General features: G+C 44.6%; 1 protein-coding gene across 1 annotated transcript; it reads left to right on the top strand.

The window, feature by feature from the left end:
* Window positions 1-21,895, top strand: LOC106543987 (acyl-coenzyme A synthetase ACSM4, mitochondrial-like). Its single transcript, XM_087729435.1, has 13 exons — window positions 1-201; window positions 2,432-2,642; window positions 3,692-3,899; window positions 6,500-6,643; window positions 6,876-7,032; window positions 9,239-9,318; window positions 11,431-11,554; window positions 13,635-13,715; window positions 14,644-14,745; window positions 17,086-17,213; window positions 18,885-18,984; window positions 20,350-20,469; window positions 21,809-21,895. The coding sequence occupies exons 1-13, from the start codon at window positions 1-3 to the stop codon at window positions 21,893-21,895; spliced, it is 1,743 nt and encodes a 580-aa protein (XP_087585561.1).
* Window positions 21,896-22,330: the final 435 nt, after the last annotated feature.

Genomic DNA, 22,330 nt, shown 5'->3' with positions numbered 1-22,330 from the left:
ATGAAGATCTTATTCATCAACCACAAGTTGCTGAAGTCCGTCTGGAGTAGCAGATTTGGTAGATCAGTGCCCCAAGCCGTGAGGCTGTTTACGTCTCTCAATCTTTCCGAGTTTGAAGCCATTAATCGCGGGGACAAAGAAGTGCCGAAGTACTTTAATTTTGCGAGTGATGTGCTGGATAAATGGTCTAAAATTGAAAAGGTAAGGTTCCTTCTGAAGAATTCTAGGGGAAGGAGGTTCCTGATTGATGTGCTTGTCCCCAAATCTCATTTTTTCTTTAAACAGTTGAAGAGAAATGAGACAACATACCCGATTGAGATTTGATAATTTGTCAGTCCCAAATTTTAAGAAAACCAGGTAGTTTTTCAACAACAACAAAAGTATTAAGAGTGGGGCACCATAAAAGAAAATATTATTTGGGACTTCACTCCCTTCTGCAGTTTACAAAGGGTGCCTTAACTATGGCAAATGTAAATTTAGAAATTATAACTATCATTCGCATCTCGCCACTTATTAACCTTTTAACCTGCATACTTGCTTTTTATTTATTTCACTTATTTTTAATTATTAAATTGGTTTTCTGCACATCTTCCCCCATCTTCCCTCTGTGCGGCTTACATTAAAATCAAATCATAAACATAGGTATAAAATGTATTAACATTGCGATCAATAAATACAACGTTTTCTTCTGTTCACGTGAGATTTCTCTCCTTAGGATAGTTTATCGTAACTTTTTATATTAAAAATGCCTTATTTGTTTTCATTTTTCTCTCTTTTGTATTTTTTTTTACATAGCATAACGTAAATAAGAAATTTACAAGAATTATAAATTCAAAAATGTCAGAATATGAATATAGTTCTGTGTGTTACAATTCCATGCATTAATTTAGAACTTTAAAACATAACTAGAATAAAATTCGTTACTCCTTGCTCACTATAATTTTTTTTTACGTTCCTAAAATATTTATTTTATTTTAAACGTTTACATAGCAGCTCATCTTCTAACGAACTGTGGGCGGCCGCCAAAATCATCAATTTAAAAAGCACATAAAGTTCTATTAAAACCAAACAGATTAAAAAACATTAAACTATCCTTCCTCAATCTTCCCCAATCTTCCAGATGTGTGAATTTACAACATCCAGAACTCTGAAGCCAACGACAAGCAGATCTGGAGATGAAATCCACACATCTGGAAGACAAAACCATTCTGATTTTTTTTTATTAGGCCCAGCTTGCATTTCTCTATTTTCCTTTCTCATTCTACAAACTAAAGACATAACCCAAAAGCATTAAGAGTTGTTAACCTAATGTCGCGAAACTTCTTCTCCGGTAACATTGTACTGCAAACTAAAGCATACAAAACCTTTGCCAGACCAATCCTCCAATACAGCTCGTCTGCCTGGAATCCACACTGCATATCGGACATTAATACAATTGAACGAGCCCAGAGGTATTTCACGAGAAGAGTCCTCCACTCCTCTGCTCACAATAGAATCCCTTATGCCACCAGGCTCAAAATTTTGGGCTTGGATAATCTGGAACTCGGCTGCTTACGTTCTGACGTAAGATTAGTACGCAAAATTGTCTGCTACAACGTCCTACCTGTCAATGACTACTTCAGCTTCAACCACAATAATATATGGGCAAGCAATAGATACAAACTCAAGGTAAACCGCTCCAAATTTGATTGCAGAAAATATGACTTCCATTTCCATTTCCATTTATTGAATTTATAGGCTGCCCAATCCCGGAGGACTCCGGGCGGCTTACAGAAATAAGAATATTAAAAAGGGTTAAAACAGATGGGACACAACAAATTTAAAAAAAAAACACAACATGCACCCAGTCTAAGCGGGGCTGGACCTCAATCAAGAGGTCAACAGCCCCAGGCCTGCTGGAAAAGCCAGGTTTTGATAGCTTTACGAAAGGCCATGAGAGTGGGAAGGGTCCAGATCTCTGGAGGTAGCTCGTTCCTTAGGGCCGGAGCGGCAACAGAGAAGGCCCTACTCCGAGGCAACAGAGTGGTCAGCAACATAGTGGTCAATGCCTGGAATGCTGTACCTGACTCCATTGTTACCGCCTCAAACCTCCACAGCTTCAACCTTAAACTGTCTACCATGGACCTCACCCCATTCCTAAGAGGTCCGTATAGGGGGCGTGCATAAGCGCACCAGCGTGCCTTCCGTCCCTGTCCTATTGTCCCCATTTATTCCTACCCATTTCCCTCGTTCATGTCCATGTTTATACTTATACCTGTTATCTCGCACATGTTTGACAAACTAAACAAATAAATAAAATAAAATAAACTTTTGGTTGACCATCCCAATGGAGAAACCTTCTTCTATGGTCTGGTTGAACCTCCCCAGATCAGCTTCCTTAATACGGTGGAGGAAACTACGAGCATAGTCTCTTTTCAATATTGTTTTGCAGGACGGAGGGAGACCCTTCCACCCAGCTCTCTGGTGGATCGATGGAAAAGGAGGAGAAGTGAAATGGGACTTTGAAAAACTGGGCTTTGTCTCCAGGAAAGCGGCCAACGTACTCACGGGACCCTGTGGCCTGCAGAGAGGAGACCGAGTGATCCTCATTCTGCCTCGGATCCCAGAGTGGTGGATGCTAACCGTGGCATGTATCAGAGCAGGTAAAAAAAACCAAACTCATCTAGGATTGTTGTGGCTCGGCTGGAGCCTTTAGAACGGTTATCAGACAGCGAGGGGCCCTATGAGTCATGCTTGGAAGAGGAGGAGGGCTCTGGACAGGGGTCTGACTCCGAGCACGGCTCAGAGAGACTAGTTGGTCCCCAGGTAATGACTGAGCCTTGGATCAGTGGGGAGGAGACAAGAGAGGCTGAGCAAGAACCCTCCTGTGAGTTATTTCGGGATGCACATAGGAGAAGAGCTGACGGACATAAGGAACTATTGAGGACTCATAGGAGGTGGTAACACACAGCTCTTGCTCGTTAGAGTCTTCTCCTATGGATAAAAGGACTGATGGTGTCACGGCCTGGTTGCAGAAGTCAACGTCGTTTGTTTGTTCGTGAGTTCAGTTCCATTCCTGTTCGAGTTAGTGTTCATGATTCAAAGAGGCACTTGGATAAGTGATTTGCTTTCTGGAAACCTAGTTTGCTGTAAGAGTTTTGTTTTTTGCATTTGCTCTGTAACTTTTTGCCAGAGACTTTGCCAGAGACAATGTTCTGATTGCACCACAAACGCAGTCGTCATCCTTACCTTTCACAGAGGCACTGAGTTTTATAAATAGGAGCATGATAGTGTAGAATAATCATATCCAAGGACCAGTGGTGGGTTTCAAAAAAATTTGGAACCTCTTCTGTAGGTGTGGCCTGCTTTCCGGGTCCACTGGTGGAACCTCTTCTAACCGGTTCAGTAGATTTGATGAACCGGTTCTACCGAATAGGTGCGAGCTGGTAGGAACCCACTTCTGGAGGTATCCCAGTAGGATTTTAATCTGAGATGGATGAAGTTCTTCCTTACCTTATCATTGCTTTCGGTGTTCTGAAGCCTCCAGGCTTCCCTGAAATCAAAATGATGGATGCCGGAATGATGACCCAGAACTTCATCTTCCATTCTTGCTTTTTTGGGATGGAACAAGTTGACTTTCAAAGCGTCTTGCGAATAAGCAACGTTGTATGGACATCCTCAAAGTTCTTAATGCATTTATTGATCTTGCCAGGCATCGTCTTCATCCCAGGGACCCCACAGCTGACAGCTAAAGATATCCAGCACAGGCTCCAGGTTTCCAAAGCGAAAGGCATCATCACGAATGATTCGCTGGCCCCTGTGGTGGAGACCGTTTCTTCGTCGTGTCCTTCTCTGCGAGCCAAGTTGTTGATTTCTGAAAGCGGGCGAGAAGGATGGCAGCATTTCAAGGAGTTGTTTGAGTAAGGCACAATGAATAACAGATGAACAGAGTTGGAAGGGACCTGGTAGGTCATCTAGTTCAGCCCCCGCCCAAGCTGGAGACCCTACACCATTTCTGACAGGTGGCAGTCCAGTCTTTTCTTGAAAAAATAGAATAGAATAGAATAGAATGTTATTATTTGTATGCCGCCCTTCTCCGGGAGGACTCAGGGCAGCGAACAATTCAAGGGGGAAAAAAAGGGGAACATAAGAAACGAAATACAAATAATAAAAGTAAGCAACAGTTGCACAACCATACATGTCGAGAGGGGAGGGAACTCATCACCCCCAGGCCTGCCGGCAAAGCCAGGTTTTGACGGCTTTTCGGAAGGCCTGGAGAGAGGTGAGGGTCCGAATCCCTGCGGGGAGTTCATTCCAGAGGGCCGGAGCTGCCACAGAGAAGGCTCTCCTCCGGGTAGTCGGCAGTTGGCATTGGCCGGCGGATGGAATTCGGAGGAGGCCTAATCTGTGGGATCTGATCGGTCTAATGGAGGTAATTGGCAGCAGGCGGTCTCTCAAGTACCCAGATCCAATACCATGAAGGGCTTTATAAGTTACGACTAGCACCTTGAAGCGTATCCGGAGACTGATCGGTAACCAGTGCAGCTCGCGGAGGATAGGTGTAACGTGGGTGTACCGAGGTACACCCACAATCACTCGCGCAGCTGCGTTCTGGACGAGTTGAAGTCTCCGAATACTCTTCAAGGGCTGCCCCATGTAGAGCGCATTGCAGTAGTGAAAGCCTCCAGTGATGAAGCTCCCACAACTTCTGAATAGCACACACACCATTGCATAGAATGGATAGGAAATATGTTAGGGAGGGAAGGCCAGTGGTGGGATTCAATTTTTTTTACTACTATTCTGTGGGCATGGCTTGGGGGATATGGCAGGGAAAGGATACTGCAAAATCCCCAGGAAACAAAAGAGGAGCGAACGGGGAGTGGGCTTTTGCTGGAAACAATTCGTTCCTTCGGTCGTTTGAAGAGTGGAAAGTTCTGTTTGTGACTATAAGAGACTCTGTGCCAAATGTTGCCTGGCCTTGAGTTTGGAAGTTAGTTATCTGGCAGCTCTCCAAGCGAGATAAGGTTTGTGTTGATAAATATTCCTCTGAAAAACTGTTTGCTAAAGCCTGGCTGAACTGTGAATGAAAGGAATTCACAGTTGTGCAACTAAAAGAGGTTTTGCCGGGACCAACACTCTGCTTCTTGCTTTTCAAGGAAGCCTGGGTCAACACATGAGCTGGGTCTTCACATCATGTGTCCAAAGTAGGATCATTTGAACCTTGGGGGTATCTGAGAACCTGAGAAATGGGGAAATGGATCTGGCACGGATAGATAAGCTCTTAGAAGGGGCAGGTGAGAACGTTCCATGGGAGTCTATATCGTGCTCCAGAAATCCGTGAAGGTAACTGCTCAAAACCGTTTGGAAAGATTTGTCGTCCGCCGTTGTTGACGTCCCTTTGAGTTCAGCTTCTCCATGCAACAGCGAGCGATCGAAATGTAAATTGTGAACGAAATGCTAAAGGTAGCAATTTTGTCAAGCAATCATTCAGAAATCTGCTTCCTGGAGGGGAGAAAAACAAGCTAGAACAGAGGTGGCTGTGCTTTTTAAATATTGTGAAAACAAAATAAGCAGGTGCTTAAACCAAATAAAAACAGACCCTTTGTATTCCCAAGTGCCACTTTCCATCGTCGTTGTAGGTCAGAGAGAGGTATTTAAGTCTGCAAATACAACACCTACCTGGGAATAATTCTCAGCACACTCAGAGAGCTTTCCTTTCCAGTCAAACACACACGAGACCCCGCTCTGAATTTCTGGCAGATAATTACTTTATTCAGGCAGGAAGGCAACAGGGAGCCCCGAGATGATCAATACCGAAGATAAAACATCCCTCTAGGAGTGGGGCAATCAGTTAACCTTGTTGATCAATTTTCAGCTTTTTAAGTGAGAAGGATGAAGTGTTCGGAGCTAGGCTTCCCCAAACCACGAAGACTCCTGGTCCCGAGAAAAAACCCTTTTTATTAAGTTACTGTGAATTCCGCTCATTCACCTCCAGCAAAGTCTTTCAAGGGAGGATTTACAGTCACAGACCTTATCTGGCTTGGAGAGCTGCCAGGTTGATATCTGCAGAACTTGGCAAGGAGTCTTGGAGAGTCACGAACCAATTAAGCGAACTAATGGTCTCCCGGAAAACTCCACTCCCCTTTCGCTCCTCTTTTATTTCCTCTGGGAGGGGCCATTCATCGTCCACCTGTGGCCTTACTCCCAAGTCAACCCCTGTTCTTTAGCTGTTCCCTTCGTCTGGCCACTCTGCGCATGCACACACTGGGAACAGGTTCCAGCTGTTCTTCTGCCTCACTGCTGTCTGACTCTGAAGGCAGCTGATAACTGGCATACGGCTTTAGCCCCCTCTCTGCCTCCGACACCGAGCCCTCCTCAGAGCCTTCCCCAGACTCCAAGACTGGCCCATGTTCCTCCCCAATCTCCTCACTGTCCGACTCTGCTGCCAGCTCTGCTGGCAGACCAGAACATGAAGTTCCTTTCTGATCCCGGCTGATGTCCTTCCTTGGGTCTCTTTCAGGGCAGCTCCTTCCAGCCACAACTGTGTTCAAACCCAGAGCGATGATCCAATGGTTACCTTCTTCACCAGTGGAACCACAGGTTCTCCAAAGATGGCTGAGCACTGTCAAACCAGCTTAACCTTGGGCTTAGCTTTAGTGGGAAGGTATCCTTCTTAATTTTCGTGCAAGTCTTGAACCTGACCCCCAATCAACCAGAATTCAGTGTATTCGACCTCTTGGGAGTTTCATGCAAGGCCTCTGGAGAAGACAATTGCCAACGAAGAGCCGAGGACTTGTGGAACTCTGTAGAAAATTTAAGGCCACCTAAAAATGAGGTGAGATCTTGTTTGTTTGAAGGCAATCCAGAATCCCAGCTAAAATGTCCGTGTCTCGCAGGTATTGGCTGGACTTCAAACCTTCCGATGTCATATGGAACATGTCAGATACTGGTTGGGTGAAGGGCACTATGGGAGGTATCTTCGCCCCTTGGCTTCGTGGGACCAGTGTCTTCATACACAGCATGACACAGTTTGACCCAAAGGAGGTCCTAAAAGTAAGAACTATACATCCAATCATTGGGAGGGGGGGGGGAATGTATCATGACCTTTTGAAGCTGCAATTTCTTGATGTATCTTGTGAAATTCTTGGACATGGTACCATGTTGATGACAATGGGTACCACTGTTACATGTTTCATCCATAGCCGTGTAGTTTCAATGGCCAGGTTGTGGTATTTTGTGATTTTTGTTCACAAATTTTTGTTCTGGCATCTCCTGGTACAGCAATATCAATAAACTGTACTCTTTGGCCCTTGACAACAGTGATATCTGGCGTGTTGTGTTCCAAATGACGATCCGTCTGTACTATTATTATTATAGACGTTATTCATTAAACATGAAACTCAGTCAACTGAACATTCAAAAACACATCAAAAATACCATTGACTGGTGCTAAGGGTTGATACGGGTTGCTGACAGCGTCCTAGGTATCAACCAAGGACCTTCTTAAAATATAAGATGTTCCAAGTAGGGCAGTTTTTTTTGCAGTTCCGCTGGTGTTATTGCAGGAAGCTGCAATTTCTTTATGTGTTTTGAAAAATTCTTGGATGGTGCCAAGTGCCCCAATGACAATGGGTATCGCTGTCACATATTTCACCCATAATCATGTAGTTTCGATAGCCAGGTTGTGATATTTCATATTACTATTATTATACTTTATTCATTAAACATGAAACTCAGCCAACTGAACATTCAAAAATGCATTATTATTATACAATAGTATCACAGCGGCCAGTTGTTTCACTGGATTTGGCATTGATTACTAGTCGGGCCCCACCCAGGGGCCTAGGACGTCGTAACGTATTTTTGTAATATACATGCGGATCCAAGCAGTGTGGCTTTTTGCATTTGACTGATGGTGATTTTGTCAATTTTTAACTGTTTTAAATGTAATTCCAGGGCTTTTGGAATAGCACCCAGTGTGCCGATTACCACTGGAATTACCACTGCTGGTTTGTGCCATAATAGTTGAATTTCAATTTTTAAATCCTGGTATTTCACAATTTTTTAATGTTCCTTCTCGTCAACCCTGCTATTACCTAGTATTGCGATGTCTATGATTTTAATCTTATTTTTCTCAACCAGTGTGATGTCTGGTGTATTATGTGCCAGTATTTTGTCCGTTTGTATACGAAAATCCCACAAGATCTTGACCATCTGATTTTCGGTGACTTTTTCAGGCTTATGTTCCCACCAGTTTGTTGTTCTTTTAATATTATAATTTTTGCACAAATTCCAGTGGATCATTTGTGCTACTGAATTGTGCCACAATTATTGATGTTGTTGTTGTTGTTGTTATACAATTGTATCACAGCGGCCAGTTGTTTCACTGGATTTGGCATTGATTACTAGTCGGGCCCCACCCAGGGGCCTAGGACGTCGTAACGTATTTTCATAATATACATGCGGATCCAAGCAGTGCGGCTTTTTGCATTTGACTGATGGTGATTTTGTCAATTTTTAACTATTTTAAATGTAATTCCAGTGCTTTTGGAATAGCACCCAGTGTGCCAATTACCACTGGAATTACCACTGCTGGTTTGTGCCATAATAGTTGAATTTCAATTTTTAAATCCTTGTATTTCACAATTTTTTCATGTTCCTTCTTGTCAACCCTGCTATTACCTAGTATTGCGATGTCTATGATTGTAATCTTATTTTTCTCAACCAGTGTGATGTCTGATGTATTATGCGCCAGTATTTTGTCCGTTTGTATACGAAAATCCCATAAGATCTTGACCATCTGATTTTCGGTGACTTTTTCAGGCTGATGTTCCCATCACTTTGTTGCTGTTTTAATATTATAATTTTTGCACAAATTCCAGTGGATCATTTGTGCTACTGAATTGTGCCACAATTATTATTATTGTTGTTGTTGTTGTTGTTATTATACAATTGTATCACAGCGGCCAGTTGTTTAGCTGGATTTGGCATTGGTTACTAGTCGGGCCCCACCCAGGGGCCTAGGACATCGTATTATTATTATTATTATTATTATTATTATTATTATTATTATTATTCATCGCCATCATTATCTTTACCATTATTAAATGTATTTGCCACTTATCTCTTCACGGGCTATGGCAGCAAAATCCAGAAGGTAATAGCTTTGCCAATCTTTAACTCAGGAAGAGCTTTAAAGAATGAGGACGATGCAACTCCATCATTTTCACATCCGTTTCTTCCTTTTTCCTCTTTTTAGACTCTTTCCACGTACCCAGTGACAACCTTGTGCACCGCTCCGACAGCCTACCGCATGCTGGTGCAGGAGGACCTCAGCAGGTAGCTGGTTATCAGTTAATCCATCTGTAGTTTGACTGATAGATGGACAGATTGGTGAGGCCAAAGGAATCTGCAAAACTAAAATCTTCAGAGAGTTGGCTGCCTATTGAAAGGGATCAACCCAGGACAGAGAGCTCAGCTTCCTCTCTTCTATGGGGCTGCTCTACATGGGGCTGCCCCTGAAAAGTGTTCGGAGACTACAGTGGGTCCAGAATGCAGCCGCGCGAGCGATATCGGGTGTACCCAGATACACCTATGTTACACCCATCTTCCGCGAGCTGCACTGGCTTCCTATTGGTTTCCGAACGCGCGTCAAGGTGCTAGTTGTTACTTTTAAAGCCCTTCATGGCTTAGGACCTGGCTATCTGAGAGACCGCCTCCTGCCACATACCTCCCAACGACCAATAAGATCTCACAGGTTGGGCCTCCTCCGGGTGCCGGCGGCCGGACAATGCTGGCTGGCGGCCCCTCGGAGGAGGGCCTTCTCTGTAGCTGCTCCAGCCCTGTGGAACGATCTACCCGTAGAGATCCGGACCCTTCCCATCAGGGGTGGGTTTCTCGCCCCGTTCCAACCGGTTCGGTTGGAACGGGGCCGGCAGCGTCCTCGTACACGCGCGCGGTGCACGCATGCGTACTAGTGTCTGCGCGATGCTCCAGCTGCTCCTGGACGATCACGCAGGTGCTGTATGTGTCCTGCGCATGCGTGGAAGCACAGAACTCATCAAAACCGGGTAAGGACCGCGGGCGGGCGGGCGCGCCCTTCGCCGTTCCTGGAAGTTACTTACTTCCAGGTTCGGCGACCAACCGGTTCGCAGGGACCGCCGCGAACCAGTTGAAACCCACCCCTGCTTCCCACTCTCTCGGCCTTCTGAAAAGCCACTAAAACCTGGCTGTTCCGGCGGGCCTGGAGCTGTTGAACAAGGTCCAGCCCCACTAGACGGAATCTATGATGTGTTGTTTTTAAAATTGTATCTTTCTTATTTTTAACTTTTACCTTGTTTCTGTAAGCCGCCCAGAGTCCTACGGGATTGGGCGGCATACAAATTTATTAAATTACTAATTACTAATTACTATGTCAGTAGACTTTCTCAGCAGGATTTTAGCCTGGAGCTCTTTATACAGGAGATCCTCAACGTTTAGTGACCGTTTGAAGTCGGCACTGATAAAAGTGATTTAGGACTGCTTTTTACACTTATGACATCCCCCGAGTCATGAGATCAAAATTCAGATGCTTAGCAACTGACTCATGTTCCTAGGTGATCCCCTTTTATGACCATCTGACAAGCAAAGTCAACAGGGAAGCCAAGTTTCACTTAACAATGGTGTTACTAACTTAACCACTACAGTGATTTGCTTAACAACTGCAGCAAGGAAGGTCATAAAACAGGGGCACAAGTCCCCTTAACAAATGTCTGACTTAGCGACAGAAGCTTGGACTTCAATTGTGGTTGTAAGTCGAGAACTACCTGTTACAATGTTTAGGACAGCAATCTCTTGAGTCCTTTCCTTGTCTCTCTTCGGGAAAATGTTAAACTGCCATTTGTATAGTGCAGTGTTTCTCAACCTTGGCAACTTGAAGATGTCCGGACTTCAACTCCCAGAATTCCCCAGCCAGCGAATGCTGATGCCTATTAGCTCTTCAGTGCCGGGCATCCAGGAACAACTCACTGCTGGGGTCCAGATCACTCTCCCTTGTCTCCTCCCCACTGGCCCAAGACTCAGGCGCCTCCTGGTGGCCAACCAGCCTCTCTGCGCCCTGCTCGGAGTCGGAACCCTGTCCAGGGTCCTCCACATCCTCCAGAGCCAACTCATCGGGCCCCTCGCTGTCGGAGTCTGGTGGCAGCTCCAACGGCTCCTGCTGGGCCACAACAGAGCGCTAAGGACCCCACAGTCCTTCTCCTCTTCCTCCTCCTCCCTCCCTCCTCTGAAAACCCCACTCCCTTCTAGCACTGATGACGTTTCCTAGTTGGGTAATGAAACATCTGCAAGAAAACCCCCACCAAGCTCAGAGAGCACAAAGCTCCCCCCCCCCTCATTACACCCTGCTCAATGGAAGAGGCTCTGAATAATTATAGAAAACCAATCTCTTTTCTTCTTTTTCTCCCCCTCAAGCTACACATTCAAGAGCCTGTCTCACTGTTTGACTGGAGGGGAGCCGATGACCCCGGAAGTGATTTCCCAATGGAAAAAAGAAACCGGGATGCAAATCTACGAAGGCTACGGACAAACGGAAGTGGTATGTGCATATTCCATAAAAGCTCCTTTTTCTTAACCAGGATAGTTAAGGACCCAGTAGCTAAAGGAGCCGAGGTGGCGCAGTGGTTAGGGTGCAGTACTGCCGGCCACTTCAGCTGACTGTTATCTGCAGTTCGGCGGTTCAAATCTCACCAGCTCAAGGTTGACTCAGCCTTCCATCCTTCCGAGGTGGGTGAAATGAGGACCCAGACTGTGGGGGCGATATGCTGACTCTGTAAACCGCTTAGAGAGGGCTGAAAGCCCTATGAAGCGGTATATAAGTCTAACTGCTATTGCTATTGCTATTGCTAAAGGTGGTTAAATTTAGGACTGAGATTTTATTGATGTCATTGTTTTTTAACGGCTGCGCGTGAATGCAACCCGTCTTTTTTTTTAATTAAAAGTTTTAAGAAAGTTTTACAAATATATACCTCCCCTCCCCCACCCGAACCCACCTGTCCCCCCAACCTTCCCTCCCCCAACCTCCCAGAGCAAATACAGGGTATAAACTTTTAACAACCATATTCTAAAATAAACTAACAGACTTTAGCATCATCCTTTAACTCCCCTTTTGTAAAGCTAACTTTAAACAAGTTGTATCATTCCTTGCTCATTCAGTCATAAGCTATCTGGAGTGTCTTAGTCCCATATTTATTTTGAATATAATCAATCCATCTTCCCCATTCCAGCTTATATTTCTCGTCTGAATAATCCTTGAGATACGCTGATATTTTAGCCATCTCTGCTAAGTTTGTTACTTTTAACATCCATTCTTGAATAGTAGGCAATTCTTCCTTCTTCCAGTACTGCGCCACCAACAGTCTTGCTGCCATTGTTAAGTTCAGAATCAAATTAGTCTCTATAACTGTACAACCAGTAGTTATACCTAACAAGAATAACTGGGGAGTGAATGCAACCCGTCTTATTAATTCACAGTTCAGGGTATTGTCCGAACCAAGAAACTGGGTAAATTAATCAAGCAGGGATAGTGTGTGGTAAAGGTAATTCAACCACTGAATGTTGGCCTTTCTGATCGACAAGCTCAGCTTCTTAGCCCCTGAGCCACCGCGTCCCCAATTTGTGGTATGACCTCCCAACTATAGGGTAGGGGTATCAGCTGAAGGCCATGGAGCCGCATGATAAAAAATATAATTTGGAAGCCCACTCAGGGTATCATACAAAGGATTGTGTTTTCTATCACAGAATGGTATTCAAAGACTGGGGATTGCTCATTGAAGGAATAGATAGCAATAGCAGTTACATAGACTTATGAACCGCTTCACAGTCCTTTACAGTCCTCTCTAAGCGGTTTACAGAGGCAGCCTCTTGCCCCCCAACAATCTGGGTCCCCATTTTACCCACCTCAGAAGGATGATGTCAGCATTCCAAGTATCATGTAGAATTAAATCAGAGTCCAAGGCAAAATGATCCTTAAAGTTCCAATTTAATAAAGCAGACATCTTAGCACATTGCTGTGGAAATCCCAATTCTGGAAATGACATCAGAATCCCACCCAGTTAAAAGTTCATGATCTTGTCCCCACACCCACAAATCCATCACATGGTCCAATCTTCTTCTTCCACGCTGGCATCCACACCCAGCTGCTTCCGGTCAGGTGCAAAGGTGCGGAGACAAAAGATGACCTTGAGCTTCTAGAAAGGATTTTTTTATTTTGAAAACAACACATTCTACCCCTTGCTATTCCCCCCCCCTTAATGAGAGTGTGGCAGGCCAAAGATTCTTAAAGGAACCGCTGCAGGCCTGATAGATGGAGGGCTGAGTCAACCTTGAGCCTGTTGAGAATCAAACTGCTGGCAGTTGGCAGAATTAGCCTGCAATATTGCATTCTAACCACTGTGCACTATGGATGGATGGATGGAAGGAAGAAGAAAAGGAAGAGCAATAGCAATAGCACTTAGACTTATATACCGCTTCACAGAGCTTTATAACCCTCTCTAAGCGGCTTACAGAGTCAGCCTATTTGCCCCCAACCATCTGAGTCCTCATTTTACCGACCATGGAAGGATGGAAATGTCCAAAAGAAAGGCAATTCCAGGAGTCTTCAAAATTGTTTGCTGCAGGGGATGATAACAGCCAACGAGAAGGGGAAGCCAGTTAAACCAGGATCCATGGGGACCCCGGCTCCACCTTACGACGTCCAGGTAGGACCATTGACCTGGCTCAGGTGAGATCAAGATTGGAAGGTCTACTTTTTAGTAGGGGAGGCAAACATGTGGGAGGGGTGGATTTTCTTTTCAGCCTCCCCATCAACTTCAGCTGATGGCAAGCAATGACAAGCAGGATCAGACTTGGATAGGACTGCGGAGCTGGCACCTGACTCGGACAATTCGGAGGTTGGGGAGGAACTTGGGCCAGTCCTGGAGTCTGGGAAGGCTCTGATGAGGGCTCTGTGTCGGAGGCAGAGAGGGGGTCAGGGCCGTCTGACGGTTATCAGCTGCCTTCAGAGTCAGACATCAGTGAGGCAGAAGAACAGTGGAGCCTGTTCCCAGTGTGCATCTGTGCAGAGTTGCCAGATGAAGGGAACAGCTAAAGAACAGGGGTCGACTTGGGAGTAAGGCCACAGGTGGACAGTGAATGGCCCCTCCCAGAGGAAATAAAAGAGGAGCGAAAGGGGAATGGAGCTTTCAGGAGACTATTAGTTCATTCCTGCATTCTTGCCAAGTATTGTGGCGTCTGAAAGATATCGGCCTGGCCACTCTCCAAGCCTGATAAAGTTCGGCAATTGTGAACTACACCTTGAAAGACTGTGGGAGAGGAAAGAATTTGCTGGGGAGGAATTCACTGTCAATTAAACAAAAGGGGTTTATCGGGACTCGGACTCGGCTTCGTGCTGCTGGGGAAGCCTGGGTCAGGATAAGGACTTGGATTTGGGAGCCCAGGAGATTCCCAGGGCCAATTTGAGATAAATAAATGAAATATATATATATACTTGCAATTAAGATGGGAAGCCTACTTCTCTCTTCTTGCCAAGAAAATGACATGGACAGCCCCCCCAAACTCACCAGGAATTTTGCCCCATTGCTTTTCCTTAACCTTAACACTTCCTTCATCTTCCTCGCGGTTTTCTAGATTGTCGATGAAGACGGCAAGATTTTGCCCCGTGGAGAAGAAGGAGACATTGCTATCAGGATGAAACCCAAGCGTCCCTTTAGCTTCTTCTCCCACTACGTGGTAAGCAAGGAATCAGAAAGTTCAGTGGAAGATTGTTTTGCTATTGGAGAGATACAGGTTGATAGATGGAAGAGTATAATTTAAAACTAGCTAAGCTTAGTTAAATTCAGCGACAATAGGTATAGTTAAATAAAAATTGATAATGATAGTAATGTATACAATGTTGAGCTGTTATGATAAGTAATAATTGGATATGAATATTGAATGTTACCCATGAAGGGAAGGCTAGAAATACTTTTGGACTATATATAAAGGTTATTAATAACAATCACAATAAAAAAGAACAAAATTAGACAGAACTAAGTTTTAACTAATAGGGGGAAAATGTTATGATATAGGATATAGTTAAATAAAGAAAGGATAACGATAATGAACTATATACATGGAGGATTAGAAAGTTTTGGTATTAAATATTATGGATGTTTAGCTAAAACAGGATATGAGGATATAATGTTAATGGAGGATTTTATAAATAAGTAAATGAAATGCCAGCAGAGGTGGGTTCCTACCAGTTCGCACCTATTCGCTAGAACCGGTTCGTCAAATCTACCGAACCGGTTAGAAGAGGTTCCACCAGTGGACCTGGAAAGCAGGCCACACCTACAGAAGAGGTTCCAAACATTTTTTGAAACCCACCACTGGTCCTTGGATATGATTATTCTACACTATCATGCTCCTATTTATAAAACTCAGTGCCTCTGTGAAAGGTAAGGATGACTACTGCGTTTGTGGTGCAATCAGAACATTGCGTGTGTTGAAGTTGTTTTAACGCAAACCAAAGATGCCTTTTAAAGAACAAGTTTACATCATATTCTTATGCATGCCAGTGCTGTGTGTGAGGTCATTTAAGGTGGTGTCGTCGGTATCTTCATATCCGGTCACATGGGCGGCAAGCCACTCCCATCCGGTCACATGGGTGGCAAGCCACTCCCACAAAGGAGGCCACACCCACAGAGTAGGTTCGAACAATTTTTGAAACCCACCACTGAATGCCAGCATGTGGTTATGTATCAGTGGTGGGTTTCAAAAATTGTTGAACCTACTCTGTGGGTGTGGCCTCCTTTGTGGGAGTGGCTTGCCGCCCATGTGACCAGATGGGAGTGGCTGGCCGCCCATGTGACCAGATGGGAGTGGCTTGCCGCCCATGTGACCAGATATGAAGATGCCAACGACACTTGTCAGAACCACCTTAAATGACCTCACACACAGTTTTATAAATATGAGCATGATAGTGTAGAATAATCATATCCAAGGACCAGTGGTGGGTTTCAAAAAATTTTGGAACCTCTTCTGTAGGTGTGGCCTGCTTTCCAGGTCCACTGGTGGAACCTCTTCTAACCGGTTCGGTAGATTTGATGAACCGGTTCTACTGAATAGGTGCAAACTGGTAGGAACCCACCTCTGTTATGTATGAAATCTTGGTATATTTTATGATGGACGTTTAAATAATTATAGTCAAATAAAAGTGGAGGTATGATGATGGTAATATAATAAATATCTGAGTTAAAATATTAGAATTAATATGATTTATATTTGATGACGGTGGAAGAGATGCACAAAAGCCTTTTGTAACCAACTGATACACTTTCTACAGTATGGAAAGGAGTAGGATTTGTATGTTTGTTTTGAAAATAAAAAAATGTTTTATAAAAAAAGAAAAAAGAACGTTCAGTGAAGGAAGTGAGGTTGTTATGTGGGTCTTTCCACATTGCGCAGAAATGATCGGAATATCCCGGACACCATCATAGGGAGGAGAGTTGCTGTCAACCCATGTAGCTAATGCTGCATGAAGGACCCTACTTTCCATTCATTCGTGATCAACATCTTGTGACAGGGTTCCTAAAATGCAGTGGTGTAACTTTTAGAGAGAGAGGGAAATTTTCTTTCTCAACATGAAGGTTGTAATTGAGTGGTGCAGTGGCCAATAGGTGGAGTCCTTGCCTCACAATCAGGAGGCTATGAGTTCAATCCTAGGTAGAAGCAGATATTTCTCTCTCTTGAGCACATTGAAAAAAAAGCCTCCTCATTGGCAACAGGAAGGGCATCTGGTTCCATTCAGTTGCCCAGACTCCAGCCCGCAAGGGATTATGGGGTTGTTAAAAGAGGATGATGATGATGATGATGAAGAAGGTTGTAAATGGAAGGAGGTGGTCCCTGGTTAAACTGCATTGCTTGAAGACTCCTGGGAATTGCAGAACATAGTTTATTCTTTTTCCCTGAATTTTTTTAATTGTTTTTTCCCCTCTACAACATCTTACAATCATCACATTAACATTGCAAAACTTAGTTTTAAATCGTGCCAGTAGAATCCAGCATCCGTGTCATTTCATTAATGTCCAGGACAGCCCAGAAAAAAATGCAGCAGTTGTCCGGGGAAACTTCTACATCACTGGTGACCGAGGCTGGATGGATGAAGATGGCTACTTCTGGTTTATTGGAAGGTCCGATGATGTCATCATCTCCTCAGGGTTGGTCCATCTCAACATATGTTAGAAAAAGTCGGAGGGTGGGAAAGTGTTGTGGCCCAGCAGGAGCCGTTGGAGCTGCCACCAGCCTCCAACAGCGAGGGGCCCTCTGAGTCGGCTCTGGAGGATGTGGAGGACCCTGGACAGGGTTCCGACTCCGAGCAGGGCACAGAGAGACTGGTTGGCCACCAGGTTGGGCCTGAGCCTTGGACCAGTGGGGAGGAGACAAGGGAGAGTGATCCAGAAGTCAGCAGTGAGTTGTTTCTGTCTGCACGCCATCGAAGAGCTACTAGGCGTCAGGAACAATTACGCAATTGCAGGTAATTGCGCTCAGCTGGTGGTCATTAGGCTCCTCTCCAGACTATAAAAAAGACTGCTTGTGCACACACCCCTTTTGCAGAAGTCAACGCATTGACTAAAGAGAACTGTTGTAACTAACTTGGCAGGCTGGATTGCTGCCAAGGTTGTCTGAGTTGCTGCCAAGGTCCTTATCTATTTGTTTGCTTGGCTTTCAGCCGCCGAGATTTTGGTCTTGCTATTAAAGTACATTCTAGTTAAGCTTGTCTCGGCTTTCGTTACTGGACGGAGGAGGGGGGCAGAACAGAAAGCATCCCAAAATCATTGTTAGCATCATCTGGGTCAAAACCAGCTTGGTCTTGAAAGACTCTTCTGTTGATCTCTGGTTTCTTCCAGATGTCAACATTGGCCAAGTCCAACTCCAGTTGGGGTGACTTCTGCTACACGCCACAAAGCTGCTCAAAATCAAGGAACCCAGAATTAGTCAAAGATCCAGTAGAACTGAGGATAAATAAAGAATCTTGGAAAGGATACAGGAATTGCCAACCCCAAGTTATTATTGGTTTCATTAAACTTCATTATTAACCTCATTATTAAACTATGGGGATGCGGTGGCTCAGTGGCTAAGATGCTGAGCATGTCGATCAGAAAGGTTGGCAGTTTGACGGTTCGAATCCCTAGCACCGCGTAACGGAGTGAGCTCCCGTGACTCGTCCCAGCTTCTGCCAACCTAGCTGTTCGAAAGCACGTAAAAAATGCAAGTAGAAAAATAGGGACCACCTTTGATGGGAAGGGAACAGCATTCTGTGGGCCGGCATTGAGTCATGTCGGCCACATGACCACGGAGACGTTTTCGGACAGTGCTGGCTCTTCGGCTTTGAAACGGAGATGAGCACCGCCTCCTAGAGTAGGGAACGACTAGCACATATGTGCAAGGGGAACCTTTACCTTATTAAAATATGAAAGATAGGAGAATAAATAAATTAAAGTGGAGTCTTTTGGATGATGTGAAATATTTCTTTTCTGTTCCTAGTTGCCACCTAGATTGAGTTGCTAACAGCCTCCAATCTTTTGATTGTTTATTTCTAATATTCTTTCATTCCTTGTTCTTTCTTTTAATTCTTTTTTTTTCAATTTCCAATCCTGGTTGGGGGGATCTTGTTTTCCATTTAAGTAGATCCAATCTTGCTCAACTTTTTGAACTAAGGCCAGATCAGCTAAGAAGCAGCGTCCAAAAACCAGGCAGTTGAATTGTAATTATATTTAAATGTAACAAATTTGGGGTTTTGTTCTGGGTCCCGTTTGCCAAATCCCACGCCTGCACCCAAAGTCCTACATTCCATTTAAGAGGTGATAATTTGGTTCCTTCTTCCCCAGATACCGCATTGGGCCTTTTGAAGTGGAAAGCGCCTTAATTGAACACCCAGCAGTGGTCGAAGCAGCTGTTGTCAGCAGTCCAGATATCGTCCGCAGGGAGGTAATGAAGCTTTTCTATAAACCTGCAAATTGGTTGCAGATTGAAGGAGATTTTTAAGAAGGAGATGGCACTGGTTGTCTGAAATAGTATAGGGCAGTGCTTCTCAACCTTGGCAACTTGAAGATGCTCGGACTTAGCAATAGCAATTAGACTTATATACCGCTTCATAGGGCTTTCAGCCTCCTCTAAGCGGTTTACAGAGTCAGCATATCGCCCCCACAGTCTGGGTCCTCATTTCACCTACCTCGGAAGGATGGAAGGCTGAGTTAACCTTGAGCCGGTGAGATTAGAACCGCTGAACTGCAGATAACAGTCAGCTGTAGTGGCCTTCAGTACTGCACCCTAACCACTGCACCACCTCGGCTCCCTGGCTGGGGAATTCTGGGAGTTGAAGTCCAGGCATCTTCAAGTTGCCAAGCTTGAGAAACACTGGTATAGGGTTTCCTGTCTGAGCAGGGGGTTGGACTAGAAGACCTCCAAGGTCCCTTCCAACTCCGTTATTCTGTTCGGCCTGCTTAGGTGCTACTAAAAAAGGTTGGATGCAGACGTAGCCTTTCTCCTGGTTTAATTGTAAAAGGTAAAAGTTAAAGGTTGCCCTGGCACATATGTGCTAGTTGTTCCCGACTCTAGGGGGCGGTGCTCATCCCTGTTTCAAAGCCGAAGAGCCAGCGCTGCCCGAAGACGTCTCCGTGGTCATGTGGCCGGCATGACTCAACACCAAAGGTGCACGGAACGCTGTTACCTTCCCACCAAAGATGATATTTTTCTGCTTGCATTTTTTACGTGCTTTCGAACGGCTAGGTTGGCAGAAGCTGGGACAAGTCACAGGAGCTCACTCCGTTACGCGGCGGTAGGGGTACGAACCGCCAAACTGCCAACCTTTCTGATCGACATGCTCAGCATCTTAGCCACTGAGCCACCGCATCCCCATAGTTTAATAATGAGGTTAATAATGAAGTTTAATGAAACCAATAATAACTCGGGGTTGGCAATTCCTATATCCTTTCCAAGATTCTTTATTTATCCTCAATTCTACTGGATCTTTGACTAATTCTGGGTTCCTTGATTTTGAGCAGCTATGTGGCGTGTAGCAGAAGTCACCCCAACCAGAGTTGGACTTGATCAACGTTGACATCTGGAAGAAACCAGAGATCAGCAGAAGAGTCTTTCAAGACCAAGCTGGTTTTGACCCAGATGATGCTAACAATGTTTTTGGGATGCTTTCTGTTCTGACCCCCTCCTCCGTCCAGTAACGAAAGCCGAGACAAGCTTAACTAGAATGTACTTTAATAGCAAGCATCAACAAACTTCGCCTGCTTTTCGTCTGAGCTCTTGATCAGTAGCTGCTATGGTTTTGCTTTCCAGGTGGTGAAAGCATTTGTGGTTTTGTCTCCCGAGTTCGCATCACACAACCCAGAGAGATTAATTCGGGAACTGCAAGATCATGTCAAGAACGTGACAGCTCCGTACAAGTATCCCAGAAAGGTGGGTGTTACAACAAGGTGCTGTTGAATCGTACAGAAGGCTGCTCTGAAGGGCGGTAACAGAATAGCAGAGATGGAAGGGACCGTGGAGGTCTTCTAGTCCAACCCCCTGCCTAGGCAGGAAACCCTATACCATTTCAGACAAATGGCTATCCAATATCTTCTTTTTTTGTGTGTGTGTTTAACTCATTCAAGATTAATCTTTTATTACATTTTCCTTTTCCTTTATACAATCACTTAAATACTGTGCAGTTAAAAAAAAGAAGCAATGAACAACTCATAACACTTCTATCCTACATACACCCTTCCTTCTACCCCTCCAACTTTCATTTCTCCCTTCCAACAATCCCCTCTTCTACTTCCCCTCCCCCTCAGCCATTCCTTTCTCCCCTTCCCACCATCTCACCCTCCTTACATTCCCTTCTCACTCCCTCTTAATTCCCCCCTCTTCTTTCCCTCTACACCTCGCTTCGGTGTATTTCTAGTATTCATTGGTCTATTTGTTTTGTACTAAAATAAAATAAAAATAAAAGAAGAAAAGAAAAAAGAAAAAAAAAGCAACAGTATCCAAGTGCATTCATTGTTCTGAAAATTGAGTCTATATTTCCACTCTCCCCCCCCACCCACCCCCTGAACCCCCCCCTCCCTGACCCCCTTCCGACTTCCCAGATCCCATTCCCGGCATCGTTCTTTATCAAGCAGTCTGGAGTATATTGAAACCAAATAGATTAGAAGTTACAAAATAAAAAAAAAAAAAAATAAAGAACAAAAAAGAAAAGAATAATAAAAAGAAAAAAAAATCCAACATCTTCTTAAAGACTTCCAGTGTTGGGGCATTCACAACTTCTGGAGGCAAGTCCTTCCGCTGATTCATTGTTCTGTCAGGAAATTTCTCCTCAGTTCTAAGTTGCTTCTCTCCTTGAGGAGTTTCCACCCATTGCTTCTTGTCCTACACTCAGGTGCCTTGGAGAATATTTAGTTATTTAGATTTATAGGCCACCCAATCCCGGAGGACTCCCGGGTTTGACTCCCTCTTCTTTGTGGCAGCCCCTGAGATATTGGAACATTGCTATCATGTCTCCCCTAGTCCATTGGGTGGGGGGGTGGACTAGATGACCTACAAGGTCCCTTCCAACTGTGTTAATCTGTATTCTAGTCCTTCTTTAGAATAGCGTTGTGGTGTTTGCGGCTTAACAACTATGGCAAAAAGAAAGGGTGTGACTCGTTTAAACAATGCTTAGAGGCGGAAATTCTGATCTCAGCTGGGGTCGTAATTCAGGAATTACTTCAATCTCCCCAAACTTAGGAGTTATGATTTATTTTTCCTATTATTTCATAAGGTGGAATTCGTTCAAGAACTGCCCAAGACCATCAGTGGCAAAATCCGAAGGAACGAACTGCGAAAACGCGAATGGGGACAAATTTAATTCCACCTTTCTTTTTCTTTCTTTCTCTCTCCTCATCTTCTTTCTCTCATCTCTTTCTCATCTTTCTCTCTCATCTCTTTCTGTCCCTCATCTCTTTCTCATCTTTCTCATTTCTCTTCTCTCATTTCTCTTCTTTCTCTCATCTCTCTCCCTTCTCTCATCTCTCTCCTCTCCTCTTTCTCAAATCTCTTCTCACTTTCTCATCTCTCTCTCATCTCTTTCATCTTTCTCATCTCTCTCTGTCTCATCTCTCATTCTCTCATCCCCCTGCCCCCGGGTCACCGTTTGCAGATCAACTGGCAGATCCAGATTCCATTTGCAAAGCCGAAAACAGAGCATCTTCCCGGGCCTGATGAAGTATGCAACTTACGGAACTTTCTGAAGAGCATTCCGCAATCAGTAAAAGGGCTTCTACTGTACAGCGCAGTGGAGTTG

The sequence above is a fragment of the Thamnophis sirtalis genome, unplaced genomic scaffold (genome assembly GCF_051295495.1).
Source record: "Thamnophis sirtalis isolate CommonGarterSnake01/CBP01778 unplaced genomic scaffold, rThaSir2_p1.2 scaffold_14, whole genome shotgun sequence".
NCBI classification, from domain to species: domain Eukaryota; kingdom Metazoa; phylum Chordata; class Lepidosauria; order Squamata; family Natricidae; genus Thamnophis; species Thamnophis sirtalis.
The sequence above is the reverse complement of the archived record's forward strand: the minus strand, read 5'-3'. Positions and strand labels throughout refer to the sequence as shown.

Coding starts and splice junctions, on each gene's coding strand:
- LOC106543987 (XM_087729435.1), top strand. CDS start 1: ATGAAGATCTTATTCATCAACCACAAGTTGCTGAAGTCCGTCTGGAGT. Junction 17,214..18,884: donor GATGTCATCATCTCCTCAGG/GTTGGTCCATCT, acceptor CTTCTTCCCCAG/ATACCGCATTGGGCCTTTTG. Junction 18,985..20,349: donor CAGATATCGTCCGCAGGGAG/GTAATGAAGCTT, acceptor TTTGCTTTCCAG/GTGGTGAAAGCATTTGTGGT.